Below are 23,435 nucleotides of genomic sequence, written 5' to 3'. Positions count from 1 at the left end.
TCCATTCCAAAAGCTTCCAAGTCCCCCGCCTGCCTCTACTTCCCGGTCCCTCTGGACACAATTAGTTGTGAGGTTGCATTTTCTGTGTCTATAGGGAATAAAAAGTAGAGACTGGCGGGGGACCCACATAGTGTTGAAAAGGGAGTGGCTGGGGATCAGAGAGGAGCATATGCTTTCTTTTATTTGAACGTGCCAATGATGTAAATTTCCACCCAAACAAAGCCAAGCACTTCATAGTGCTTCTGTAGACTTCCAATCCATGCCTCCGTCCCGCACCATATCTTGTGGACTGCGGATCCATTCAAGTCAACTGCTGTTTGTGGTTCGCAATAAAGGCACGGATGGCCTACGGTTATGTGAATGAGCCCGTACTGTTTAGGCACTGACAGTGTAATCTATGATGCAGGCATCCGGCAGCTTTCCAAGGACAGTGCCGTACATTGTACAGTGTTAATGTTTGGCATTACAGATTAGCCCTATTGACTTGAATGGGGCTGAGTAGCAATTAGGCCATGTGACCGATTTACAGTAAAGAGGCTGCAGTGCGCAAGGCCTCTTCTAACAGCCGATCTGCGGGGGCCCCGGGTGTCGCAACCCCGCAGATCTGATATTAATGACCTACCCTGAGGAAACGTCAGACATATCTTTTCAAGGGTAATCCCTTTAATAGAGTTGATCCTGCTGCCATTCTAAGGCTGGATCCACATCACGTTTTTATCTTACAATTCACGTATATGTTAAACGGATGCCTCAGAGGGATTACATACAAAGGCATCTGTCACTATAGAGTTCTAGTATAAAAAAAAAATCTGTGTACTATGCATTTGCATCCTTTTTCCCCCCCCCAAATTATATGTTAAACGTAGGGCAAGAACGTGAGGTGAAAGTAAGCAATTCTAACCAGGGGCGGACACCCCCTTGAAAAAAAGGGTCAGTTCTTTTCTTTATAAATAGCTTAAAAGCGCGTCCAAAATCTTAACTTTCCATCTTTTAAAACGCATTGTTTTATTTCAGCAGTTTGCAGCAGATATACTCTAATGAAGAGAAGAGAAACTCTCCAGTGGCGGCATTTTAAAGGGACACACCCTACAAAGTACAGTGATCAGTATAGATCACCTGACTCCAGGTCATTTATATGTTGATACTCCCCACACACCAACAAACTGGCTGTGGACTGCATACAGAAGACTTCTCCTGGAGTCCTCTCCATTATGTGCTCATGCACAGGAGTCCTCTCAATGCATTCCATGGCCGGTTTGCACATGCACAGCGTGGGGACGGGGGGGGGTGTATCAACATACATGTACAGATCCATACCAATGATTTGTATTACTAAACTTTATAGGGCTTGCCGGAGGTGACAGGTTCCCTTTAAATACAGAATGTGCCAGGCTCATGAGGGATTTTGCACCTTAGTAAGCAAGCCTTTTTCCACATTAAATAAAGATTATTTCCCTGCTGTTTGATACAAATGGCTGGTCTGTGAACAGATGAATGAAAATGGAAATCTGTCATCACAAGATTCAAGCTCGTTTGCCGCTTTCTTGGTCTTTGTGATTTTACTTTTAAGTAAAAGCAAGACATTGCTTCCGTGTTAAATGGACTGTACTACACGTATGGCTACACCCATTAGAACGTTTCTTACACGGCCACAATGATCCAAGATCAAAAAATTTCACCGTTACGAATACTTAGGTAATGCCCACAGTAATACAACAGTGAAAAATGCATTTACTTTTATTAGGTTAGTAGTACAAGTAGAAACCAATTTGGCCAAAATATCATATCATTTATTTTTCTTTACTGTTTCTACAAGTAATTAATAATTTGAACGTCTTTTTTTCTCTCCTTTATTTTATTTTTTTCTCCTACAGGAAGAAAAGCTCACCTTGTGGTCTCGTAGACATGACCATATAACAGCTTAGTTTTTTAAAAGGGGAAGAATATAATGGGGTTTACTGAACCCTCTATACACCTCCGATTTCATAACATGGCATATAGGGAAGGAGCATGCAATGACTGTTCTCTGTCAGTTCTTTGAAACAATTGTGGTAGGACAATGTAAGTACAGAGCTTTTCTCCTCTAGAAGCAATGCTATACAGAATCCTCTTAATGGCTACGTACACCTTTGGGGGGCAATTCGTTTTATTATTGCCTTGTACTCATTTTGAGCTAAAAAAAAAATTTGGTTAATTGTTTTTTATAAAAAATATGGTGTCCTTTTTTTCTGTATAGAGCTGACATGCTCTAGTAGAACGCTTTAGATTTTCTTTATATTCCGTCATCTGAGGAGCAGACTGACTCCTTATCTCTGCTCTCTGACCTTATAAACACTCATTATAGGTCAGTTCTTATCTTACTGATAGGAATGTGGCTGAAATAAGTGTTTATGACTTCTCAATAGTTTAGAGATAAAACAGGTCGATATAAAAAAAAAAAAGCCAATAAAAAAAAAAAAAAAAAGTGTAACATGCAGTCATAAAAAATTGCTTCCAAAAAGGTGTACGTAGCCTTTTATCATAACCAAATAACACTATCAAAGAGTATCTAGCAATGTTTCAAACAATGTAATCATATGGTACAAACCATAACGTGCTATACAGTACTAAAATTATAGCAACTAACAGTACAAGATAATACCAACCAAATTAGAACTGGCGGTTCCATGTCCATGTAATGGTGTCAGCCACGTCCACACACAATAGTTTCGTTGACCCCATTTTAATCCCAATGTACCCCTGTAATAGTACCAGCCACATAGAATCTATAATCCTGCTTTATAGAGATATAGCCACAAGGGGCAGTAATATTGTCAATGACAGTGCACTTATACTGGTGGTGGCCAAACCATCATCCAAAGTGGTAATACAATAAGGTCATTCACAGCTTCCCTAAATTAATGATGGTGTAAATGTGCCAACTAAAGTTCACCTATAACACCCTATGTACCAGTGCTAATCATAGTGCCTAAAATGTACACCTCCTAGATGTTCTTCTCCCTTACAGAGCACATAAGAATAATAACATTTGTACAGTAAAAAGTATTCAGTAGCTGCCAACGGTTTTGTTTCAGGACAGGAGAACTCTCTGTAGGACTACGTCTGTACGGATATCTAGCCCTTTACTTACAGGTCATGACAGATTCAATTTCAGTAACGATATAGGCATAATAACTCAAATATATTTGCAAACGTCTTACATTTTCTTCATATAGACAAAACAAAATGTATTAGTCAATATGCAGGAAGGATATAGTAGGCGTGCTAGATGAATGTCTGAAAGGACAGGTGACAGGAAAGTGTCCATGCTGAGCACATCAGCAGACGCAGATCATTTCTTACCTGGAATGCTATGAGCTTGTTCCTGAGGTTCACAAGGATTACTCTGGCCAGAAGTAAGAAGATTGGATTGGCTGTCAAGCTGTAGACTGATTCTCCATCAAGAACAAGCGTGCCCAGAATTGCAGCTCTCAGAGCTTTATCCTGGAAAACAACATTAATACATAGGATTAAAGAATGTGAACATTAACCCAGCAAAAAAACCTTCTGGTGAAGAATTTAGATATTGCTTCAAGATCATACATGTAAGGGTACTTTCACACTAGCAGCAAGGAACTCCGGCAGGCTGTTCCGGCGAGTGAACAGCCTGCCGGATCCGTGCTCCCGCTAGTACGGCGTTCCCCCGGACTACCGTGCCGGCAGTATTGACTATAATGGGGGCGGGCCGGCGTTTCGGCGGCAGCGCGGAAAACATGCAGAGAGGCGGCCGGAATAAAACTACGACATGACATTATGGTTAATGGGGCCGGAGCGGTAGCCCGAGGGCACGCGTGCACTAGCGGCAGCACGGATCCGACAGGCTGTTCACTCGTCGGAACAGCTTGCTAGAGTTCCTTGCCGCTAGTGTGAAACTATCCTAACACAGAGGGTAAACTGACCGCTCTGGACCGCCAGGGGAGGCACAGGAGCAAAGGGGTCCGAAATAGTGAGTATAGTTTATTTTTATTTTTTTTAATACCTTCACAATTTTTTACATTTTATTTAAATTTGGACAACCCTTTTAACAATGAAATCTATACTTCCATGCACAATGACAGTTAAAGTAGACCTCTAGGATGTCCCCTTTTTTCACTGTTCTTTGATATGTGTGACCTCCATGTACAAAGTCCATAATGGACTAGTACACATACACAGCTGCTAATCTGAAAAAAATAAAAAAATAAATCTACAGCGAAAAGCTTAAAGAGGAGACGGCAGCTTTTCTCAAGGGGCGTCTCCTTCTCCCTGGCTCTGAGCTGCCCAATTGCAGTGGAGATAGTCATAGCCAGGTAGAAGGAGACGCCCATTGAGAAACCCGGCCGTCTCCTCCTCCCTGTACCAATGCTGCTAATTAGCATACAGGGTGGCAAAAGTGAATGGGGGACACAGCGGGGGAACGGAACAGCCAATGTGAAAAAGAAAAAGTGCTCGGACATCTCCTAATAAAGCCCTGTCAGGCAAAAATATTGTAATGTTAGGACCCGTGAAAGGTCCTCTTTAATAACTGATGGGCACCTATAATTTTAAAGACCACAGCCAGATACGCATTTTAAATACAATACCAAAAAGGAACAGTTCATTATTTGCACTCTAGTAGCGGCTGTTAGTTACTGCAATCCTGGCAGTATTCATAGCAATATATGCCATTGGCATTTTCAGACTGCAGCATCCCACAAGTGGCAATTTGGGTTAAAGAAGCAGCATAAGGCCTCATGCACACAACCGTTGTTTGGGTCCGCATCCGAGCTGGCGTTTTGGCGGCTCGGATGCGGACCCATTCACTTCAATGGGGCCGCAAAAGATGCGGACAGCACTCCGTGTGCGGTCCGCATCCGTGGCTCCGTTCCACACAAAAAATATAACCTGTCCTATTCTTGTCCGCGCTTTGCGGACAAGAATAGGCATTTATATTGCCGTCACCCGTTCAATTCCGGATCGCAAAAAACGGAACGGTCGTGTGCATGAGGCCTAAAACGCATGAAAAAAACAAAACATCAAGCCAGTCTATATGAAAAGCGAGGACCCTCCAGTTTAAGAAAAAAAGTCACATTAAAGGTTGTCCCACGAAAAAATATTCTAAATTTTTCAAACCGCACCTGGATCTTATTTTTTTAAAATATAATTGCATGTAATTCAAAATTTTGCATTACCGCTAAGGCCTCTTTCACACTTGCGTTGTCCGGATCTGTCGTGTACTCCATTTGCCGGAATTACACGCCGGATCCGTAACACCGCAAGTGAACTGAAAGCATTTGAAGACTGATCCGTCTTCAAAATGTGTTCAGTGTTACTATGGCAGCCAGGACCGCTATTAAAGTCATGGTTGCCATAGTAGTAGTGGGGAGCAGGGGAGCAGTATACTTACCGTCCGTGCGGCTCCCGGGGCGCTCCAGAATGACGTCAGAGCGCCCCATGCGCATGGATGACGTGTCCATGCGATCACATCATCCATGCGCGTGGGGCGCCCCGGGAGCCGCACGGACGGTAAGTATACTGCTCCCCTGCTCCCCACTACACTTTACCATGGCTGCCAGGACTTTAGCGTCCTGGCAGCCATGGTAACCATTCAGAAAAAGCTAAACGTCGGATCCGGTAATGCGCCGAAACGACGTTTAGCTTAAGGCTGGATCCGGATTAATGCCTTTCAATGGGCATTAATTCCGGATCCGGCTTTTCGGCAAGTGTTCAGGATTTTTGGCCGGAGCAAAAAGCGCAGCAAGCTGCGGTATTTTCTCCGGCCAAAAAACGTTCCGGTCCTGAACTGAAGGATTTCTCTCCATTCAGAATGCATTAGGATAAAACTGATCAGGATTCTTCCAGCATAGAGCCCCAACTAAGGAACTCTATGCCGGAACAAAAGAACGCAAGTGTGAAAGAGCCCTAAGTTATTCAATAAAATGTATCTGTATATTGCCATCTGCCGTTTGTTCTTTTCCATATTTCTCTGTCCACCTCAATGAGGTGGATACACATGCTCAGTTCCATGTGCTGTCCGCATCCGCATTTCTGGAGCGCAGCCCCGAACTTTCGCTCTGCGGCTCCGGAACAAAATAGAACATGTCCTATTCTTGTCCGCAATTGCGGACAAGAATAGGCAGTTCTACGGGGGTGCCGGCCGGGTGTTTTGCAGATCTTCAATTTGCTGATCCGCAATACACTACGGATGTGTGAATAGACCCCAAATGTGATTTTTGAACCAGAGGGCTCTTTACCCGGTCCTCACCAGGGTGGTGGCTTCTGGGAAAAATGTGTTAGGTAACCAAACTCTCACATAACCTCATCACAACCAAACAGGAAAGAAGGCAGCACATACAGGTGGCCATGTCCACTGGAGTCTAATAGAAATTTATAGCCAGCAAAATCAATAACTCCTTCAACTGAGAGAACCACATGCCTGAAACCCTCTCTTTGGATGTATAGGAATGCCGACTCACAGGACCCCTATTTTTCCAAGCGTTCGAGTTGCAGAAATGAGCAGTGCATAAACAGCCTATATGGCAAGTGAGTAACTGGCCTGGGCGGGCAACCTATGTTGAAAGAGGATGACTAGGTGAATGAAGATGCAAGGAGCCAGAAGGTGGATGCTGGAGGCAACGTAGGTCCCAAGATGGTGAAGACCATGAGACATATGCAATGTATGCGCTCCTTCCAATGTTACTTTACTCCACTTCTTCCGAATCCACTCTGAAGCAGTGAATCAGAACATATGCCGAAGGGAAAAGGGGTATTTAGCTCCCACCAGTCCTACCTTGGCTGCACAGTCAAGAAACTGGATAGTGTCTTCAAATTGATGGAGGATTACCATGAAGGTAGTGTAATCTGCAGATGTTTATTTATTAAGCATATATGTGCTTTTCTTTATTTTCCGTGAATCTGAAACAAGCGTGAAATGTGGTAAAATGATAGAAAAACTAGTGTGATTGGTTTCTCTAGGAAAGGCCGGCCACATTTCAGAATGAGAATGCTAGCGGAATCACTGGAAAGCAGTACTGTTTTTTAATCTGAAAACAACTGGAGAGTATTAAGACTTCTCTGTACTCAGCTTTCCTAAAGCCATCTCTCCTCTCTTTTCCCAGCCGATTGCCTTGCGGCATCAACACAGCCAAATAAAAATAGGTTTTCAGAGGGAAGACCCAGCTCTGGTTGTCTCATCCTATAAAATATGAGTGATGCCTCTAGCGATGTCCTGAATTTATAGCACACAGAAACATTACAGAGAAAGAAAGCACACACCAGAAATAACAATGCAGACTCAGGACATGAAATGTGCTCCCAGATTGGTTTGCTCTATTTAAAATCACATTTACATGTTTAGTAGTTTTTTCAAGATCATGCTAATAATACTTTCTCTATCAAGACAGAGCAGTTATATATAAACCTTTTACATGGGGTAGGAGCTCTGGGGGTACTGAGCGTGTCCATGTAAGAGACTAACAGTGGGACTAGAAAGTGTATCAGATGAACCAAATAAGCCAAAATCACAAAAAATGGTCAAAATAACCAGCTGAATGTAATTGGTAAGCAATGACTACAGTTTCAAATAAAAGTGCTTAACCACAACTTATATCCGCCTAAAAGAATAAATATGAAATAATTCAATATTATAGATTGAGCCCGTTAAAGGGTCCAAAACCTACCCAAGATGACACATACTTCCCTGCTGGACAAGTCAAGGTGCACACTCCACAGCAGGGATACAAAACTTATTCTGGTCCAAAGGCCATGCTGCTACTTACATTAACCAAATACCAAAGGCCGTGATTAAGGAGTATTTTCATTTGAGAGATTTTTGGCATATTGAAAGTACGGTCCATAAATGTCTCATAGGTGCCAGTTCTACTTCCTAGTTTTCTCCCATTGGAGAATGGGGGTCTCCATCTCTCCCGTTCGCACTATATAAAGAAAGAAATCATGCATGCATAAAGCTCTTTCCATTGTAGTTTATATGAGTTGGTGAAACACTTGAGTGTTTCACCACTCCTATAAAACAACAATTAAGATGGCCACACTAAGGCGTAGAGTGCACCATTAGTTCTGTTACCTGTTATGTGACACCTTTCGTCTGTCTGACAAAAAATGTCAGAGAAAAGAGGATCTGTAAAGGACCAAAGTGACCAGATGGATAGAGCTACACAAAATGGCATGGCAAGCCTCATGTGGAACCTGGGGCACAAGAAGTGCACCCTTGCTCTAAAAGGCGTATATTCCACGGTTCTGCACAGCAAGAGGAATGTGATAAAGAATCGGCGGGCTGCTCATAAAATCAGCTCTTATCTGGGCCCCTATTCAGCTCTGAGAGCTACCATCCACCATCAGAAACTTGTTTGCAGCCGAAAAGCCCAGGAGTGTGGAGGGCAACTATATGGAGAGGTCTGGTCTAAGAACTGAACAATTTAACATTTTCTTTTTATTCTGGGTCTCGATTTAAGGATCTGGTGCCTACAATTAAGGGGTATGAATTTTTTTAGGGGTCTGGCATGTGAATTAAATCAGAGGTCTGGTACATCTCAATAAATTAGAACATCATCGAAAAGTTAATTTAGTAATTCAGTTCAAAAAGTAAAACATATATTAGATAGATTTCACGAGTTTACTTCTTTTAATGTTGATGATTATGGCTTATAGCTAATGAAAACTCAAAAGTTAGTATCTTAAGATATTAGAACTAGAATATTAAAATAAAACCAATTAAAAAAATAATTTTTAATATAGAAATATAGCCTACTGAAAAGTATGTCCAGTATATGCATTCAATACTTGGTTGGGGATCCTTTTGCATAAATTACTGCATCAAAGGAGCAAGGCATGGGGGTGATCACCCTGTGGCAGTGTTGAGGTGTCATGGAAGCCCAGGTTGCTTTGATAGCAGTTTTCCGCTTGTCCGCATTGTTGGGTCTAGTGTCTCTCATGTTCCTCTCGACAATACCCCACAGATTCTAAATGGGGTTTAGGTCAGGCAAGTTTGCTGGTCAATCAAGCACTGTGATACCATAATTAATAAACCAGGTATTGGTACTAGAATGAATGCGACAGTTGTAGCCCATGTCCTGGATATGTCTGCATTTGCCATGTAAATCTCCCCCAATTCTTGAATGGTCTTTTCTTGACAATCTTTTCAGGGCTGGCGCTATCCCTGTTGCTTGTGGACCTTTTTCTACCACACTTTTTCTTCCCACCCAACTTACCATTAGTATGTTTGGATATAGCACTGTGTCAACAGCCAGATTCTTTAGCAATGACCTTTTGTGGCTTACACTCCTTGTGGTGGGTGTCATTGACTATCTTCTGGACAACTGTTAAGTCAGCAGTCTTCCTCATAATCATGTAGCCTACTGAATCAGACCGAGGGACCATTTAAAGGCTTAGAAAACCTCTGCAGGTATTTTGTGTTGATTAAAGTGTGACACCATGAGTCCACAATATCAAACTTTTTCAAAATATTCTAATTTTCTGAGATACTGACTTTGGGGTTTTATTTAGATATAAGCCATAGTCATCAACATCAAAAGAAATAAACACTTGAAATATGTAATGAATCCATGTAATATAAGAGTTTTACTTTTTGAACTGAACTACTGAAACATATTAACCTTTCGATGATAATCTAATTTATTGAGATGCACCTGTATATGGATCAGGTAAGCTTTGAATGTTTAATGAGTCATAACAATGTTAACATATCAGTGTTTAACTGTTTGTTATGTTATTCCTAAACCTGTAAGCATAAGGGAACACTACGGGTAGTTTCACACTAGCGGTGTGAATTCCAGCAGACTGTTTCAGCAGAAAAAAGCCTGACGGAATTCACCGGATCCAGCACTGCTGGATGCAGACGGAATGTCCGCTGGCTCCATTAAGAATAATGGCTCCAGCGGACATTCTGTCCACATCCGGCTGGCAAGCGGAGAACCCAACGGACACAAACCGCTGTATGCTGCAGTTGGAGTATGGCCGATCCTCTGCTTGCCTGCCGAAACAGCCAGCCAGATTTTAGCTACCGCTGGTGTGAGGGTAGCCTAAGGGGTGCCTTCAGACATGACTTTCTTTATGCATGGTTTGGCTTCAGTTTAGATACTGAGGGTTAGCTTATTGTATGTGGGCTGGTAAGGTTTGTGCTTTTTAGTCCAGCCCTGTGAATAATTATCTCAATTCTCAACAATTTACATACTAGAAGAAAATACAGGCATCATAAACTCATACAAAGTATTGTAATCAATAGTATGTGGCCAATGATGACACCACAAAAATGCAAGCTTAACAAGGGTAACACATAAGAGGGAGGATGAAAGGCCTCACACATAAGGGGAGACATGTTCAATCGCAGAAGTCCATCCTGATTGAGAGTCCATGGATACAAATGGAATTTGAATAAATACAACATTACAGCTATATAGGTTGAGGTGAAATCAAAAATTACGTAACATAATACTCAGCCAAATCCAAATGCCAAGGTGTGGGCCACATCAGGACTACGGTGTAAGACCCAAGTTGGCCCCAAGGTTTGATCTAAATACTTTCCAGGAATGCCACATTAATTCTCCACAATTTTTTACTGCCAAAAAAAAAGCTTAGAGGAGGACTCTCTAGACAATTGGATAAGGGTAACAAACAGCCTGATGTCAGATAATATGGTTAACAAAGGTAGCTGTCAAACAAAAACTCACAGCAGAAGCACAATCTAAGAACACTAGGCAAAAATCTACTGCACAAAAGGATTTAGAGACACAGGCAAACGCTGCGGAATACATCCAGTCATAGATCTCAATCTATTTGTAGAAACATTTATAGTGACTACTAGTGGGGTGCATGTAAATTACCACTTCCCTGTAATAAAAGCCAGTGTTCTCATATCAGTGACAGCCATAAGGATCTGTCACAGTGTGAACTTGAGTGCCCTAACAAATAGTGCAAGTCCCACTATTCATTAAGGCTTAAGGAACCAAGATTTGTTAAAATCCCTTAATCTACCGTATTTTTCGCCCCATAAGATGCACTTTTTCCCCTCCAAAAGTGGGGGGGGAAGTGCCCCTGCGTCTTATGGGGCGAATGCTGGCAATTTACATCGCAGTCTGCGCTGCTGTAGCATCGCAGACTGCGATGTATTAGTGAGGAGGGAGGAGGGACTGTAGTAGTCACGTGCCTGCTACGCCTACTTCATTCATAAAGTAGGCGGAGCAGGCACGTGACCTCCGTGAGTTACGGCCGCCCGGCCTGCCTGCTAGTGCTTACTACAGGAGCATGACATGTAAGTACGGTACACATGGGGAGCAGGGGAAGCGCATCATTATTCAGTTTAGATCTGATGATTAACCCAACGTATAATACAGTACATACTGAGCTGCAGGGCCAGAGTACAGTGCATGCACGGCCCCGCCGCTCTCCCGGCCTACTACAGTGCCTCCCTAGTGTCATGGTCTTACCTTCTCACTGTTCTCCTTCGTTTGACATGTGCTGGCGGCCATCTTGGTTTCTGGGTTTCTTGTAGCCTCCCACCCTGCGGCTTCTCCTTCCCACTGGGAGGAGCTGGATGCCTAGCTCATATATATAGGAGGTCTGTGGCTTCAGTTCCTTGCTTGGTCCTCCTGTGTTCACATGCTTCTAAGACTGCTGCTGCTTCTGGTTCCTGATCCTGGCCTCGTCTGACTACCCCGTTGGTTCCTGATCCTGGCTTCGTCTGACTACCCCGTTGGTTCCTGATCCTGGCTTCGTCTGACTACCCCGTTGGTTCCTGATCCTGGCTTCGTCTGACTACCCTGCTGGTTCCTGATCCAGGCTTCGTCTGACTACCCTTCTGGTTCCTGACCTCTGTCTACGCAAGACCCTGCTTCGGTTTAGCCATCCGTTTGGACTTTTGCTTACGGCTTGATTTTCAATAAAGCCTTCTTATTTTCCACTTATCTCTTGTTGTACGTCTGGTTCATGGTTCCTTGACACCTAGGAATCTGAATGGGATAATGATGGAGGGGAGGGGGTCTCTGGACGGCATTATGATGGGGGGGATCTGTGGATGGGACTGTTATGGGGGGGGGGGGGGAGATCTGTGGATGACACATATAGCAGTGTCATCCACAGATCCACCACCACATAACAGTGCCATCCACAGATCATCCCCATCATAATGCCATCCACAGATCCCCCCCCACCATCATGCCATCCACAGATCCCCCACCCCATAACAGTGCATCATCCACTGATCCCCCATAATAGTGTCATGCACAGACCGCCATCAGTTCAAACCCACCAAAAGCACATACAACCCACCTACAAAGAAAATCTCACGTTCGAATATAAATAATATTCCTGGGAAGTTAAGCAGTTGCTCTGTGACATCAGCAGCACGATAATAGGTTTTTGCCCACAAAAGAAATCCAATATACAAAAAAAAGAAATCCATGGAAGCTGAAAAATTCTACTGCCAGCCGTCTTGTGAATATAGAAGTTCTTCTATCTGACGCACAGCTGGTCATTCTTTTCAATTTTAAAAGCCACAGGATGTGAATCTATTTTACGAAATTCAATTGCAGGCCTGATTAAGTATATTTACCTATCCCTTTTGCCAACAATTTCTCTGCATGGTTCCTTCCTGAAGGTAGAACACAAGAGTTCGACAGTTCTTTGAAAGTTTAGTCAGTAAAGTGAATCCACAAGATAAAATAGTCACAGACACCTGCAGGCTGGTTATATGCATTCATTAATAAGGTTCACAAATGAGCAAAGAGTGTTTCCACCTCTGAGGACCTTGCTGATGTCTTACATGAATGGCACCCTGATTTCAATGGGTGCTGTGTAAAAGGCGATTTCTATTTCCTTAAAAGTAACAGCTGAACATCTGGGTCACTGCATGCCCTAGCGACCAGTATATTATTAGGGTCCTTGCATATAAACAAGTGCTGTCCAGACAAACTTTAAACTTCTTAGTAAAAGATTTCTGTTGTGCCTTTAGACACAAAAGCCTAGGAAAAAGGCCAGCGCTTTGTCTTAAGAACCTGAAAAACACAATCCTTCTAGAGCAGTGGTGCCCCACCATTTTTCGTCTGAGGGCCGCACTAGACTTGGTATAAATTTTGCGGGCCAGAACCAGGTAGCTTTGCCAAAAAGAAATGCAAACGCTGTGAGGGGGCACGTGTGAGCATTACTACTGTGAAGAGGGCACATATCTGGCATAACTACTGTGAGGGGGCACATCTACTGTGAGGAGGGCACATATCAGGGTATAACTACTGTGAGGAGGGCACATATCAGGGTATAACTACTGTGAGGAGGGCACATATCAGGGTATAACTGCTGTGAGGAGGGCACATATCAGGGCATAACTACTGTGAGGGAGCACGAGTGAGCATTACTACTGTGAAGAGGGCACATATCTGGTATAACTACTGTGAGGAGGGCACATATCCGGGAATAACTACTGTAAAGAGGGCACATATCTGGGCATTATTACTGTGAGGGGGCACATATCTGGGCATAACTACTGTGAGGGGGCATGTGTGAGCATTACGACTGAAGAGGGCACTTATCTTGGCATTATTACTGTGAGGGGAAACATATCTGGGAATAACTACTGTGAGGGGGCATGTGTGAGCATTACATCTGTGAAGAGGGCACATATCTTGGCATTATTACTGTGAGGGGGCATGTGATGTATACATGTGTGTAATGTATGTAGTGCAGTATGTGACGATCACACACTGCACTACATACATTACACACATGTATACATCACATACTGCGCTGTCACCTTCTTCTGCAGGTCTACCTTGATGTCTGGTCTTTAGGCTTCAGTCAGATCCTCCACCGCCATGCTTGCGCCGTGTGCCCGACACTACCAGGAGCAGGCCCCTCCTCCTTTCATCACCCGCCGGCTTCTCCTACAGCAGGGCTTTCTATTGCTCCAGTGCCTGCCCAATCTTAACAATCAGGGGCGTAGCTAAAAATGACTGAGCCCCATAGCAAAAAAAAATAATAATTATGGGCCCCCCCCTCCCGGATCTCCCACCCCCACATACCTATCGGACCTCCCACCCCTTCCAGAGCTCCCACTCAAACACCCCTCCAGGACCTCCCACCCCTCCCTAGATCCTCCTAAGTGTCGTCCACAGATATCCCCCCCCCCTTCAGTGTCGTCCACAGATATCCCCCCCCTTCAGTGTCGTCCACAGATATCCCCCCCTTTAGTGTCATACACAGATATCCCCCCCTTTAGTGTCATACACAGATATCCCCCCCTTTAGTGTCATACACAGATACGCCCCCCTTCAGTGTCGTCCACAGATATCCCCCCCCCCCCTTCAGTAGGGCTGTAATCTCGCACAGGCGCACTGGCAGAGGCCAGGAAGATGGTGCATGCGCACTTCGATGCATCTGCCAGTGCGCCTGGGAGAGATTACGGCGCTTCTCTTCAATTTCCAAATGGCCCTCGGCAGCAAAAAGGTTTCCTACCCCTGGACTAGACAATATATGATGTTTAGACAGATGTATGGCACTAAATGCAGTCAACTATGATTGATGTAATCACAGCATTATTCTGCACAGTAGATAAATCTGTTATCATAAGGATAGATTCAAACTGAGTTTTTTTGCAAGAGGAGTTTGGAATGGATTCAAGCCACCGACAACCGCACAGAATCCTCCAATTATTTTCAATGGGAGGCTGCACTGTACTTCACGCTGCCGCAATCGCACCAAGAAAGGACACGTCGGACACAGAGACCAATGGAAACCAAGTGTCCGCCTGCTGTTTAGCTCTATTCAGTGAGGCTAACCCGCAAGTTGGTCTACAGTGTTCAAAAGGAAAAACTGCGTAAGGCAAAAGTGTGGCAAAAAATGGGGAAATTGTGTGTGTGGGGGGGGGGGGGGGGTTTGCTGTAGAATAGGAGACAGATTTTGCCACTGCAAAATCCACCATGTAAACTAGCCAACTAGACCTTAATAAAAGGGATCCCTTAATGGGGAAGTTATATCGATAGGTTACAGATTATGTAGATTGGAACCAAATATAATGAGAGTGTGAGCAGAGTCTGAGTTATGGCAAGAGTAAGAGTGCTCGTACAGTATTTTATTCATACAGTATCGGTAAAATATACATTGCTTCACAACCTCTAAGGTATTGCTGCTACAAAAATGAAATTGGATTAAAAATGGCTTAATAATGTGAATAGCAAAGGAAGAAATTGTGCCATAAAACAAAGTATGTTTCTTTTTAATAACAATGTGAATAGCAATGGCAGAAATTACGACATAAAAGTACATTTCTAGCAGTGTATGAAAAAATACACACACCTGCTCTACTTCTACCAACTGAGAGAATAAAAATGTCATATTTCCTTTTTAGTGAGGAAATCAATGTGTTTTTGCAGCTAGTTCAACCCTTTATCTGGCATAAGGGACTTGCAATGCATTGCAGCGAATAAAAGCAGTTAATGGGTTTTGCATTAGACAGGCTGAGCGCCAGTGAAAAGGATAAAATATTAACAAGCGTTCAACCCCGGGGTTTCCTGACTTTTATTTTTTAATAAGGCTTGATTGAGCTGACCTGATGTTATGTAGTCTACATGGTAATACAAGATAAAGCAAGGTTATACGGTTTAACACTTTACTGGCAAATATAAAATATCCACCAAATACAGGAAATGCGTAAAACATCTGCAGTAAATGATAGTTGCAGAGGAGATCTCATTATGGGGAATATGAAATTCATTTATTTTTCATTATTAAAAAAACATTTCCTTTAGACAGCCACAATACTAACATTTAGAGGCAAAAATAGGATTGGCTCCCATCATGTGTAACGCAAAAAGCCTTTTCAAACCTTTCATATATACATGGTGTTCCCATTGTGGCGGGCAGTAGGGGTCTTTGGTTCCTGTTTATGCCTGTAGGTTCAGTGTGCTGCCAAGATTCCCATGTTCATGTTCTGGACATATTTTAAGTTCGTATTACTCTGACCGCATTCAGGACATGACACATCAGAGTAATGCGGACGTACATTATGTCAAGAACAGGACATGTAAATCAGGCTTTACTTCTACACTGGCCTCATTGGAGTCCCATACACTGCAGAAAAATGCTGCAGTGTAAGAATGCTTTCAAAAATAGAAATATTAATAATTTTAAGGGAGTGTCACCTACCGTATGTTTTACCTATTAAACCACATGTACTGGCTGGCAGATGCATTATAGACAGACCTTTCACTCTTCTGACAATGTCTGGATTGTCGGGAAAAAGTAGTTTTAATGGCTCCAAAGTGCCCAGAGGGGGAGGCTTGGGTTTTCAAAGTGCTCCCCTGCACTGCTCCCCTTTACCTTGCTGAGTTCCACCCCTAAGATTACAATGTTTCCTCCCATCATCAACATCATGCTTCACTCCGGCTTTCTCCCTTTAAATTTATATTTATTCTGCGGCAGGACAACAACCCCAAACATACAGGCAATGTTATCAAGAATTATCTTCAGGGTAAAGAAGAACAAGGAGTCCTGGCAGTGATGATACGGCCTCCACAGAGCCCTGATCTCATCATCATCGAGCCTGTGTGGAATTACATGAAGCGACAGAAGGATTTGAGCAAGTCTACAGCCACAGATCTGTGGTTAGTTCTCCAAGATTTGTCTTGTTCAATCAAAAGTGCATTTTGTTAACTGATAAAAATAAACCATCAACACTTATATTTTTTAAAGCATTCTTTCTTTGCAGAATTTTTCCCCACGCCTGCCTAAAACCTTTGCACAGTATGTATATAAATATAAATTATAATTGATTGAGGTTTCATACTGGAAGGCAACATAGTGACCTCTTTAAAATACTATCAAGCATTGATTCGATTTCGATACCATAAAAAAAGTATTGAAATACTCGATACAATTCGATACCACGCGAAAGAGAAATAAAACACCAAAAAAGCTGCGTGCATTCCACATTTTATGGAACGTCTGGCCCATTCTAGAACCGCCCTATCTGGAGATGAGATAAAAGTCTACAGAATCATTTTGTCCTATCAGCAGGGCTATGCAAATAAGGAAGCACTGATGATTGGACAAAATGTTTCTAACAGTCCTGCTGATTGGACAAAATAATTATGTAGAATTTCTTAGCTCATCTCTAGTCCATGGTAACCGATCGGAGCCCTACTGCAGGGGCTCCGAGTGGAAGCTGACACTGAGCCACCAATGAAAATACTTAGGGTGGGGGCCCTGTGGCCACTGCACCACCAATGAATATAATACTGAGGAGGCTGTGGGGCCTGTTCGCCACTGCGGCACCAATGAATATAATTAAACCCTCAATACAAATGTACGCTGCAGGTGCCGGCTGAGTGATAGTCAGCCCCTGAGGGGTTAATTGGCGCGATTTTGACCGGATCGCCTCGTACAGCACCTGCCGCGTACATTTGTATTTAGGAGTTAATTATATTAATTGGTGGTGCAGTGCCCCCCCCCCCCTTCCTCAGTATTATATTCATTGGTGGCCAGCGACAGCTTCACAGTCCCCTCCCCTTGATTTTTTAATCAGTGGCAGTGGTGGCCGCGTCACTGTGCCAGCTGATGAGAGGGCGGCGCGCACCATGTTCTCCAAAAGATACTAGACTAGATCCGGGTACAAAAGTATCAATTGGGTATCGAAAGTTCGATACCCAGTGGAACCCTACTGTACAGCGAGAGTGAGTGTACATGTTTATGCGGAAGTCAGAAGAGATAGCTGTCGGCTGTAGGTGTGCGTTTCAGGACATTTTCATGTAGCCATTTTTGGGTCAGTATTCTGCATCAGTACTTACTGACTGCTGGAAAGAGCTGAGAGATGGAGGAGGTGAGGAGTCCTTGGATGATCAGGAGAAAGATATTAGCCCCATAGCTACAGCTCTATCCCTACTGCCTAACAACTACATACAAAGTACATTTGAGATTTAGGGCCACAGTCAAGTCTTCACTTAAGGCTGGAGGTATGCCACATTCAAATTTGGCAGATTATTATACAGTCCTCTTTATTATTATAATGGCCCTCACATGGTGTATAAAGACATCGACATTAATGGAATAAATAGCAGAGAAGTTTTACAAAATTCTTGGAGTACATCCCTTATACTTAATCATTGGAATCTGTTCATTTTGCAGATTGTAGGGTATTTTGTGAACAAAAGAAGCCAAATGAAAATGATAAGGACTGACAAGCTGCCACAGAGCATAATACAACAGCACACACTTGCATTATGCTGAATGTGTGTGCAGTCTCGGTGCCTTCAGCCTTCATAAAATCAACACTGCCACTAAAGCAAACAATAATCAAGTTACTAAGCCTTTGCTTATGTTGCCCCGCAAATATATCCTAATCACTGCTTGAGCCGAGATTGTAGAACTCTGTTTTCCACACAGCAAAGAATCGTAATCTTATGAAGTCTTTCCAAGTGTCCGACTGTAGGTTACATATCCTCTTCTGACTGTACTATACCTCAGCCACTCTTTAATACAGATGTCACAATTTAACCCACTAACAGTTTTGCCCAAGCTCTGCTCGGGCTTTGGAAAAAGGACCTAACAGTTAAGCTGCAGCAAGGTGGGGAGGGGTGCTTTCAGCCTTCATATCTTGGGCTCTGTAGAAGATGGAGATATGGGCCTGGCCTGGTCTTGTTTAAAAGCTGGCAATCTAAGCTTTAACACATGACCAGTATAAGCATTATTTCTGATGGATTAGGAATTTCCGACTCCTGATTTTGCTGCTATGAACCGGTTTTTAATCACCAGCCATGTATTCCACACCAGAGGCACTGATCTCCATCCATGGCAACCCAGAGGATTCACTTTTCAGTTAGGCATTGAATCAGAAAAGCTCATCAAATCATCCCCAAGGGCCTTCATGGCTCAAAGAAGCCATGTAAGTACAAGTTTAAAAAAAAAAAAAAAAAAAAAGTGTTTAAATATTTACAAAAACCGAAAAAAATTGAAATTTTAATACTCCCCATCAACTATTCCTCCATATTCTGCCATAAATGCGTGCTTTCTTTGCTTATAACCTGTGGCTTATGCCCTGCAGAAACAATGGACGGGGCAAAAAAAAAAAATGACTGATGCTTTTTCCTACGACATATACTATTGGAGAATAATCAAGAGACCCACATATTAAATGGTTGGCTGATACTGCCAAAGTTGGGGGCTTTCTGCCAGATTTTATTTAACGTAAATGGTTGTCTTAAAGGGAGTGTCCCATCTCTGTATACTAGCCTCCACTTTAACATGGAAATGTCACCTCTGCAGCAGACACCACTGAAGCCTGTGATTGACTGAAAGAGAAACACGTGTCCATGTCAAAACATTATAATTAGAAGAAAGGACTGAGACCGGCAGGGGACCGAGGAAGCAGCGGCACAGGAGCAGTAGGGCAGCGGAGAAGTGAGTATTATTCGGTTAATTATTCCATTCTGAGCTAAAGCTGTGATTTACTAATCACATTTTCCTTATTGAAGTCAAAGCCACACAAATGCCCGAGATGGAGCAGAATACACAAGAAAATTCATAACACTGTGACACATATTATTAATGTACACATGTTCTCGTCCAACACTACATTAAAACCCATGAGTATACTTGATTAAGTATCTTTTGAAACTAGAAAAGCTAAAATTTCTGGGGAAAACGTGTGAAGTGTTCTTGCCTCCACCAGTAGTCTACAACTGGAGTGGGCGGAGTGGCTTGAGTAACTGTTGTGTGGTTGGAGTGGCTGGAGTAACTGTGGAAAGGCTGGACTGGGCAGAGTAACTTTATGGAGTGGGCAGAGTAACCAGCATGCATTGCAGCAAGCATCTTCAGAGGAGCAGTCACATGACATCCCCGCCCACATCTGTTCCTATAGAGACAAGAGCCCCTCAGACTTCTGTACAGACACAGCAATAGAAAGTACACCCCAGTCCCACCAGTAAAGAGAGGTCCCTTCACTGGCGGTTGTCATCTTCAAACGGTTGCAGTTTAAAAATTATAAATCCTACAGCGAAGAGAATCACAAGACCCAGACCTACATTGTGATGCATAGTAGGTCTCTGAAATATTAAAAATGAAGGCACAGTCGCAGTTAAGAAATTGCCCTTCAAACGTGAGGTGGCTAGAGTGGAGTTTCAATGAATGTCAATGGGCGGCGTGAGTTGGAAACAAATGTTCATATTTTGAAAACTATCAGGACAATGGCTTAGGCTACTTTCACACTAGCGTTTTTCTTTTCCGGCGTAGAATTCTGTCACAGGGGCTCTATACCGGAAAATAACTGATCAGGCATATCCCCATGCATTCTGAATGGAGAGCAATCTATTCAGGATGCATCAGGATGTCTTCAGTTCAGTCATTTTGACTGATCACGCAAAAAAGAGAAAACCGTAGCATGCACAGACCTTTAAAAATGAGAAAAAAAATAAATACCGGATCCGTTTTGCCTGATGACACCGGAAAAACTGATCCGGTATTGCAATGCATTTTTCTGACTGATGAGGCATTTTTCAGATTGATCAGGATCCTGATCAGTCTGAAAAATGCCTGATCAGTCAGAAAAAATGACATGCGTTTGCATACAGTTTGCCCGATCAGGCAAGCAGTTCAGGCAACGGAAGTGCCTGCCGGAATCCAACAACGCAAGTGTGAAAGTACCCTTAGCCGTTGACATTTTTAGTGGTAGCAGGGATAGCTGAAAGTTTATATACATATAAGATTTGTGTAGGTGGGCTTGAAAATGAGGGAGTGGTGGCAGTTTAAGTCATGTCCTGATTTTTCAGCTCACACTCTAGTTTTGAACATTCCGCCATTCATTCCTATGGGACCAATTTCACCACAAAAATGCCAATATTTTGTGAACCATTCGGCGAAATGTTCCATAAAGTAATAGGACACCAATCGGGAACAATCCACATCCGGTATATTACTGTCTATGTAGTGTAAAACTGTGGGAGGAGTTAGGGTGGTAAATTTGGCTATAATAAGAATATATATGTGAGATAACAGTAAGTGGTCTTGCCATGCAAGAACACTTAACAAGTAAAATCATTATATAATACATAAAATACACCAGTCATGTTAGGCTTCTTTCACACTAGTGTTAGGCTCATCCGGTAGGGGAACAGCCTGCCAGATCCGTACTAACGCTTGCACACGGGCGGGAGATGCAGCAGCAGCAGCACGGCAAACATACCAAGAGGCGACCGGACAAATACTGCAGCATGCTGCGACCGCATCTCCCGCCTGTCCACATTATAGTAATGGGGCCGGGCTTCCAGCAGCACATGTGTGCAAGCGTTAGTACAGATCCGCCAGGCTGTACCCCTGCCGAATGAGCCTAACGCTAGTGTGAAAGAAGCCTTAGCAGCGTTAACACCATGGAAGACCAACAGACAAGTTCTTCAATTACAAGATGGAGAGTCATTTAAATAATGTGGAAAAGGGCAATTTTTAGGGCATACGCAAATAGAATTAATGCACATAAGGAATGTTACATGTTAAATCATGTTAACAGAAAACTAACAGAAAGACCTAATGATATGTCTGTATTCACACAGTGAAGCTCTGAATTATGAATAAGGGGGCATATGTCAAATACCATTTACCGGTTTTATCATTTCCAGTGATATTCCTTTTTACCAGTACAATATAATGTAATCCTTTGGTTAGAACATATTATTGCTGACAAAATAAAAATAAACCATGTAGAACAAATGTGATGTTCAATATATCTTACTGAATACGAACCTTCAGCTCAGATTTGCCGTTTCACATCTTTACAAATCGAACAAACAGCTAATCGCCGCTATTGCCATTAGAGTAATAGACAGGGCAATAATGGTCAGGGCTACGGCTTCCTTAAATATACATAAGGGGGAGAGATAGCCTAAAACCCCTCCATAAACAGTGCCAATGACTATAAATTGATGTCAATAAAGTCAAGTGCAGTGGTGGGTTGACCGGTGGTCCAAGGGCCTTAAAGAGGACCTGTCACATTTTAGTAAATAACTGTATTCCACGTGAAATTCCGAATCTGGAGCATCTTTACAAAAGTTTATGAATAGATAGACATGAATAATCTACCCTGATTAAATCTGTAAATTGTTTTGCACAGCGTTACGCAGTGGAGGCTGATGATGTACAGGTCTGTCACATGCCCCTTCATCAGCAGCCATGTTAGGACTGGAGAGCCTACTGTGAGCTTCCCATCCATAAGTAGATAATGGCTAACTGTTTAATCTCTTCATGATCTCTTTCATCGTCAGATGTGGAAGACTGAAGGGGTGAAGATAAGCAAAAGGGCATGGTTTAACAATCTAACACAGCAGGGAGGCTCCTGCTCCAGCCAGACACATGGCAGTGAGAAGAAAGAAAGGGGGGGGGGTCGCTAAGTGCTTGGCCTGGAACACAGAGAAAACATTTCTTATGTCTCAGTTTTAACTGTAAGATAAAAAAAAGAACAAATGGAAAGGAAGAAGGAATATATGAGCTGTTTAATCATTCTCTTAAAGGTGTTCTGCACTTTGTTTTAACTGATAATCTATCCTCTGGATAGATCATCAGCTTCTGATCGGCGGGGGTCTGACACCCGGGAGCCCCGCCGATCAGCTGTTTGAGAAGGCAGCAGCGCTCCAGTAGAGCCGCAGCCTTCTCACTGTTTACCGCCGGCCCACTGACGTGATGACTAGTATCAACTAGAGTGGGCAGGGCTAAGCTCCATTCAAGTGAACAGAGCTTAGCCCTGCCCACGCTAGTTGATACTAGTCGTGAAGTCACTGGGCCGACGGTAAACCAGGAGAAGGCCGCTGCGCTGGGCACATAATCATAAGTGGAAGCATGCCAAGTAAGCATGGTCAAATAGAATACATAAGTATCTCACTTTTCTGGATTGGTGACAGGTCCTCTTTAATGACTGTTGCATGTAACTGGATTTTAATTTTTAATTTAAAGGGAACCTGTCATCAACTTTATGCTAACCTCACTGAGGGCAGTATAAAATAGTGACAGAAATGCTGATTTCAGCGGTGTGTCACACATCAGCTAAAAGTAAGTGGTTGCTGAGAACCAGCATCTTAATCATTGCAGCCCAGGCCTGGAAAAGAGTAAAATCTACCCAAGAAGAGTCATGGTTATTCCTAATCTCCTGCTCTCCTCGCCCATCTGCTGACGATTGGCAGTGCTCTCCTAGAGAGAAAGGGAGAAAACTAGGTAGAAGACTGTCAGGGAGAGCAGGAGATTATGAATGACCATGACTCTTCTCGGGTAGATTTGACTCTTTTCCAGGCCTGGGCTGCAATGATTATGATGCTGGTTTTCAGCAACCACCTACTTTTATCTGATGGGTGACATGCCACTGAAATCAGCATTTCTGTCACTACTTTATACTGCCCTCAGTACGGTCAGCATAAAGTTGATGACAGGTTCCCTTTAAA

At 43.1% G+C, this 23,435-nt stretch overlaps 1 protein-coding gene across 2 annotated transcripts in view; it reads right to left on the bottom strand.

Annotated features, from left to right (window-relative positions):
- TTC27 (tetratricopeptide repeat domain 27) overlaps positions 1-23,435 on the bottom strand; it is a 370,180-nt gene that overhangs the window by 312,136 nt on the left and 34,609 nt on the right. For both annotated transcript variants that reach the window (XM_044290184.1, XM_044290186.1), the window contains one exon: positions 3,343-3,483. In XM_044290184.1, the coding sequence (XP_044146119.1) occupies positions 3,343-3,483 (141 nt within the window). The remainder of the gene's footprint in view (positions 1-3,342; positions 3,484-23,435) is intronic.

Source organism: Bufo gargarizans, chromosome 4, assembly GCF_014858855.1.
Source record: "Bufo gargarizans isolate SCDJY-AF-19 chromosome 4, ASM1485885v1, whole genome shotgun sequence".
In the NCBI taxonomy this organism is placed as follows: Eukaryota; Metazoa; Chordata; class Amphibia; order Anura; family Bufonidae; genus Bufo; species Bufo gargarizans.
Note: the sequence above shows the minus strand (reverse complement) of the source record. Positions and strands in the feature narration are given on the sequence as shown.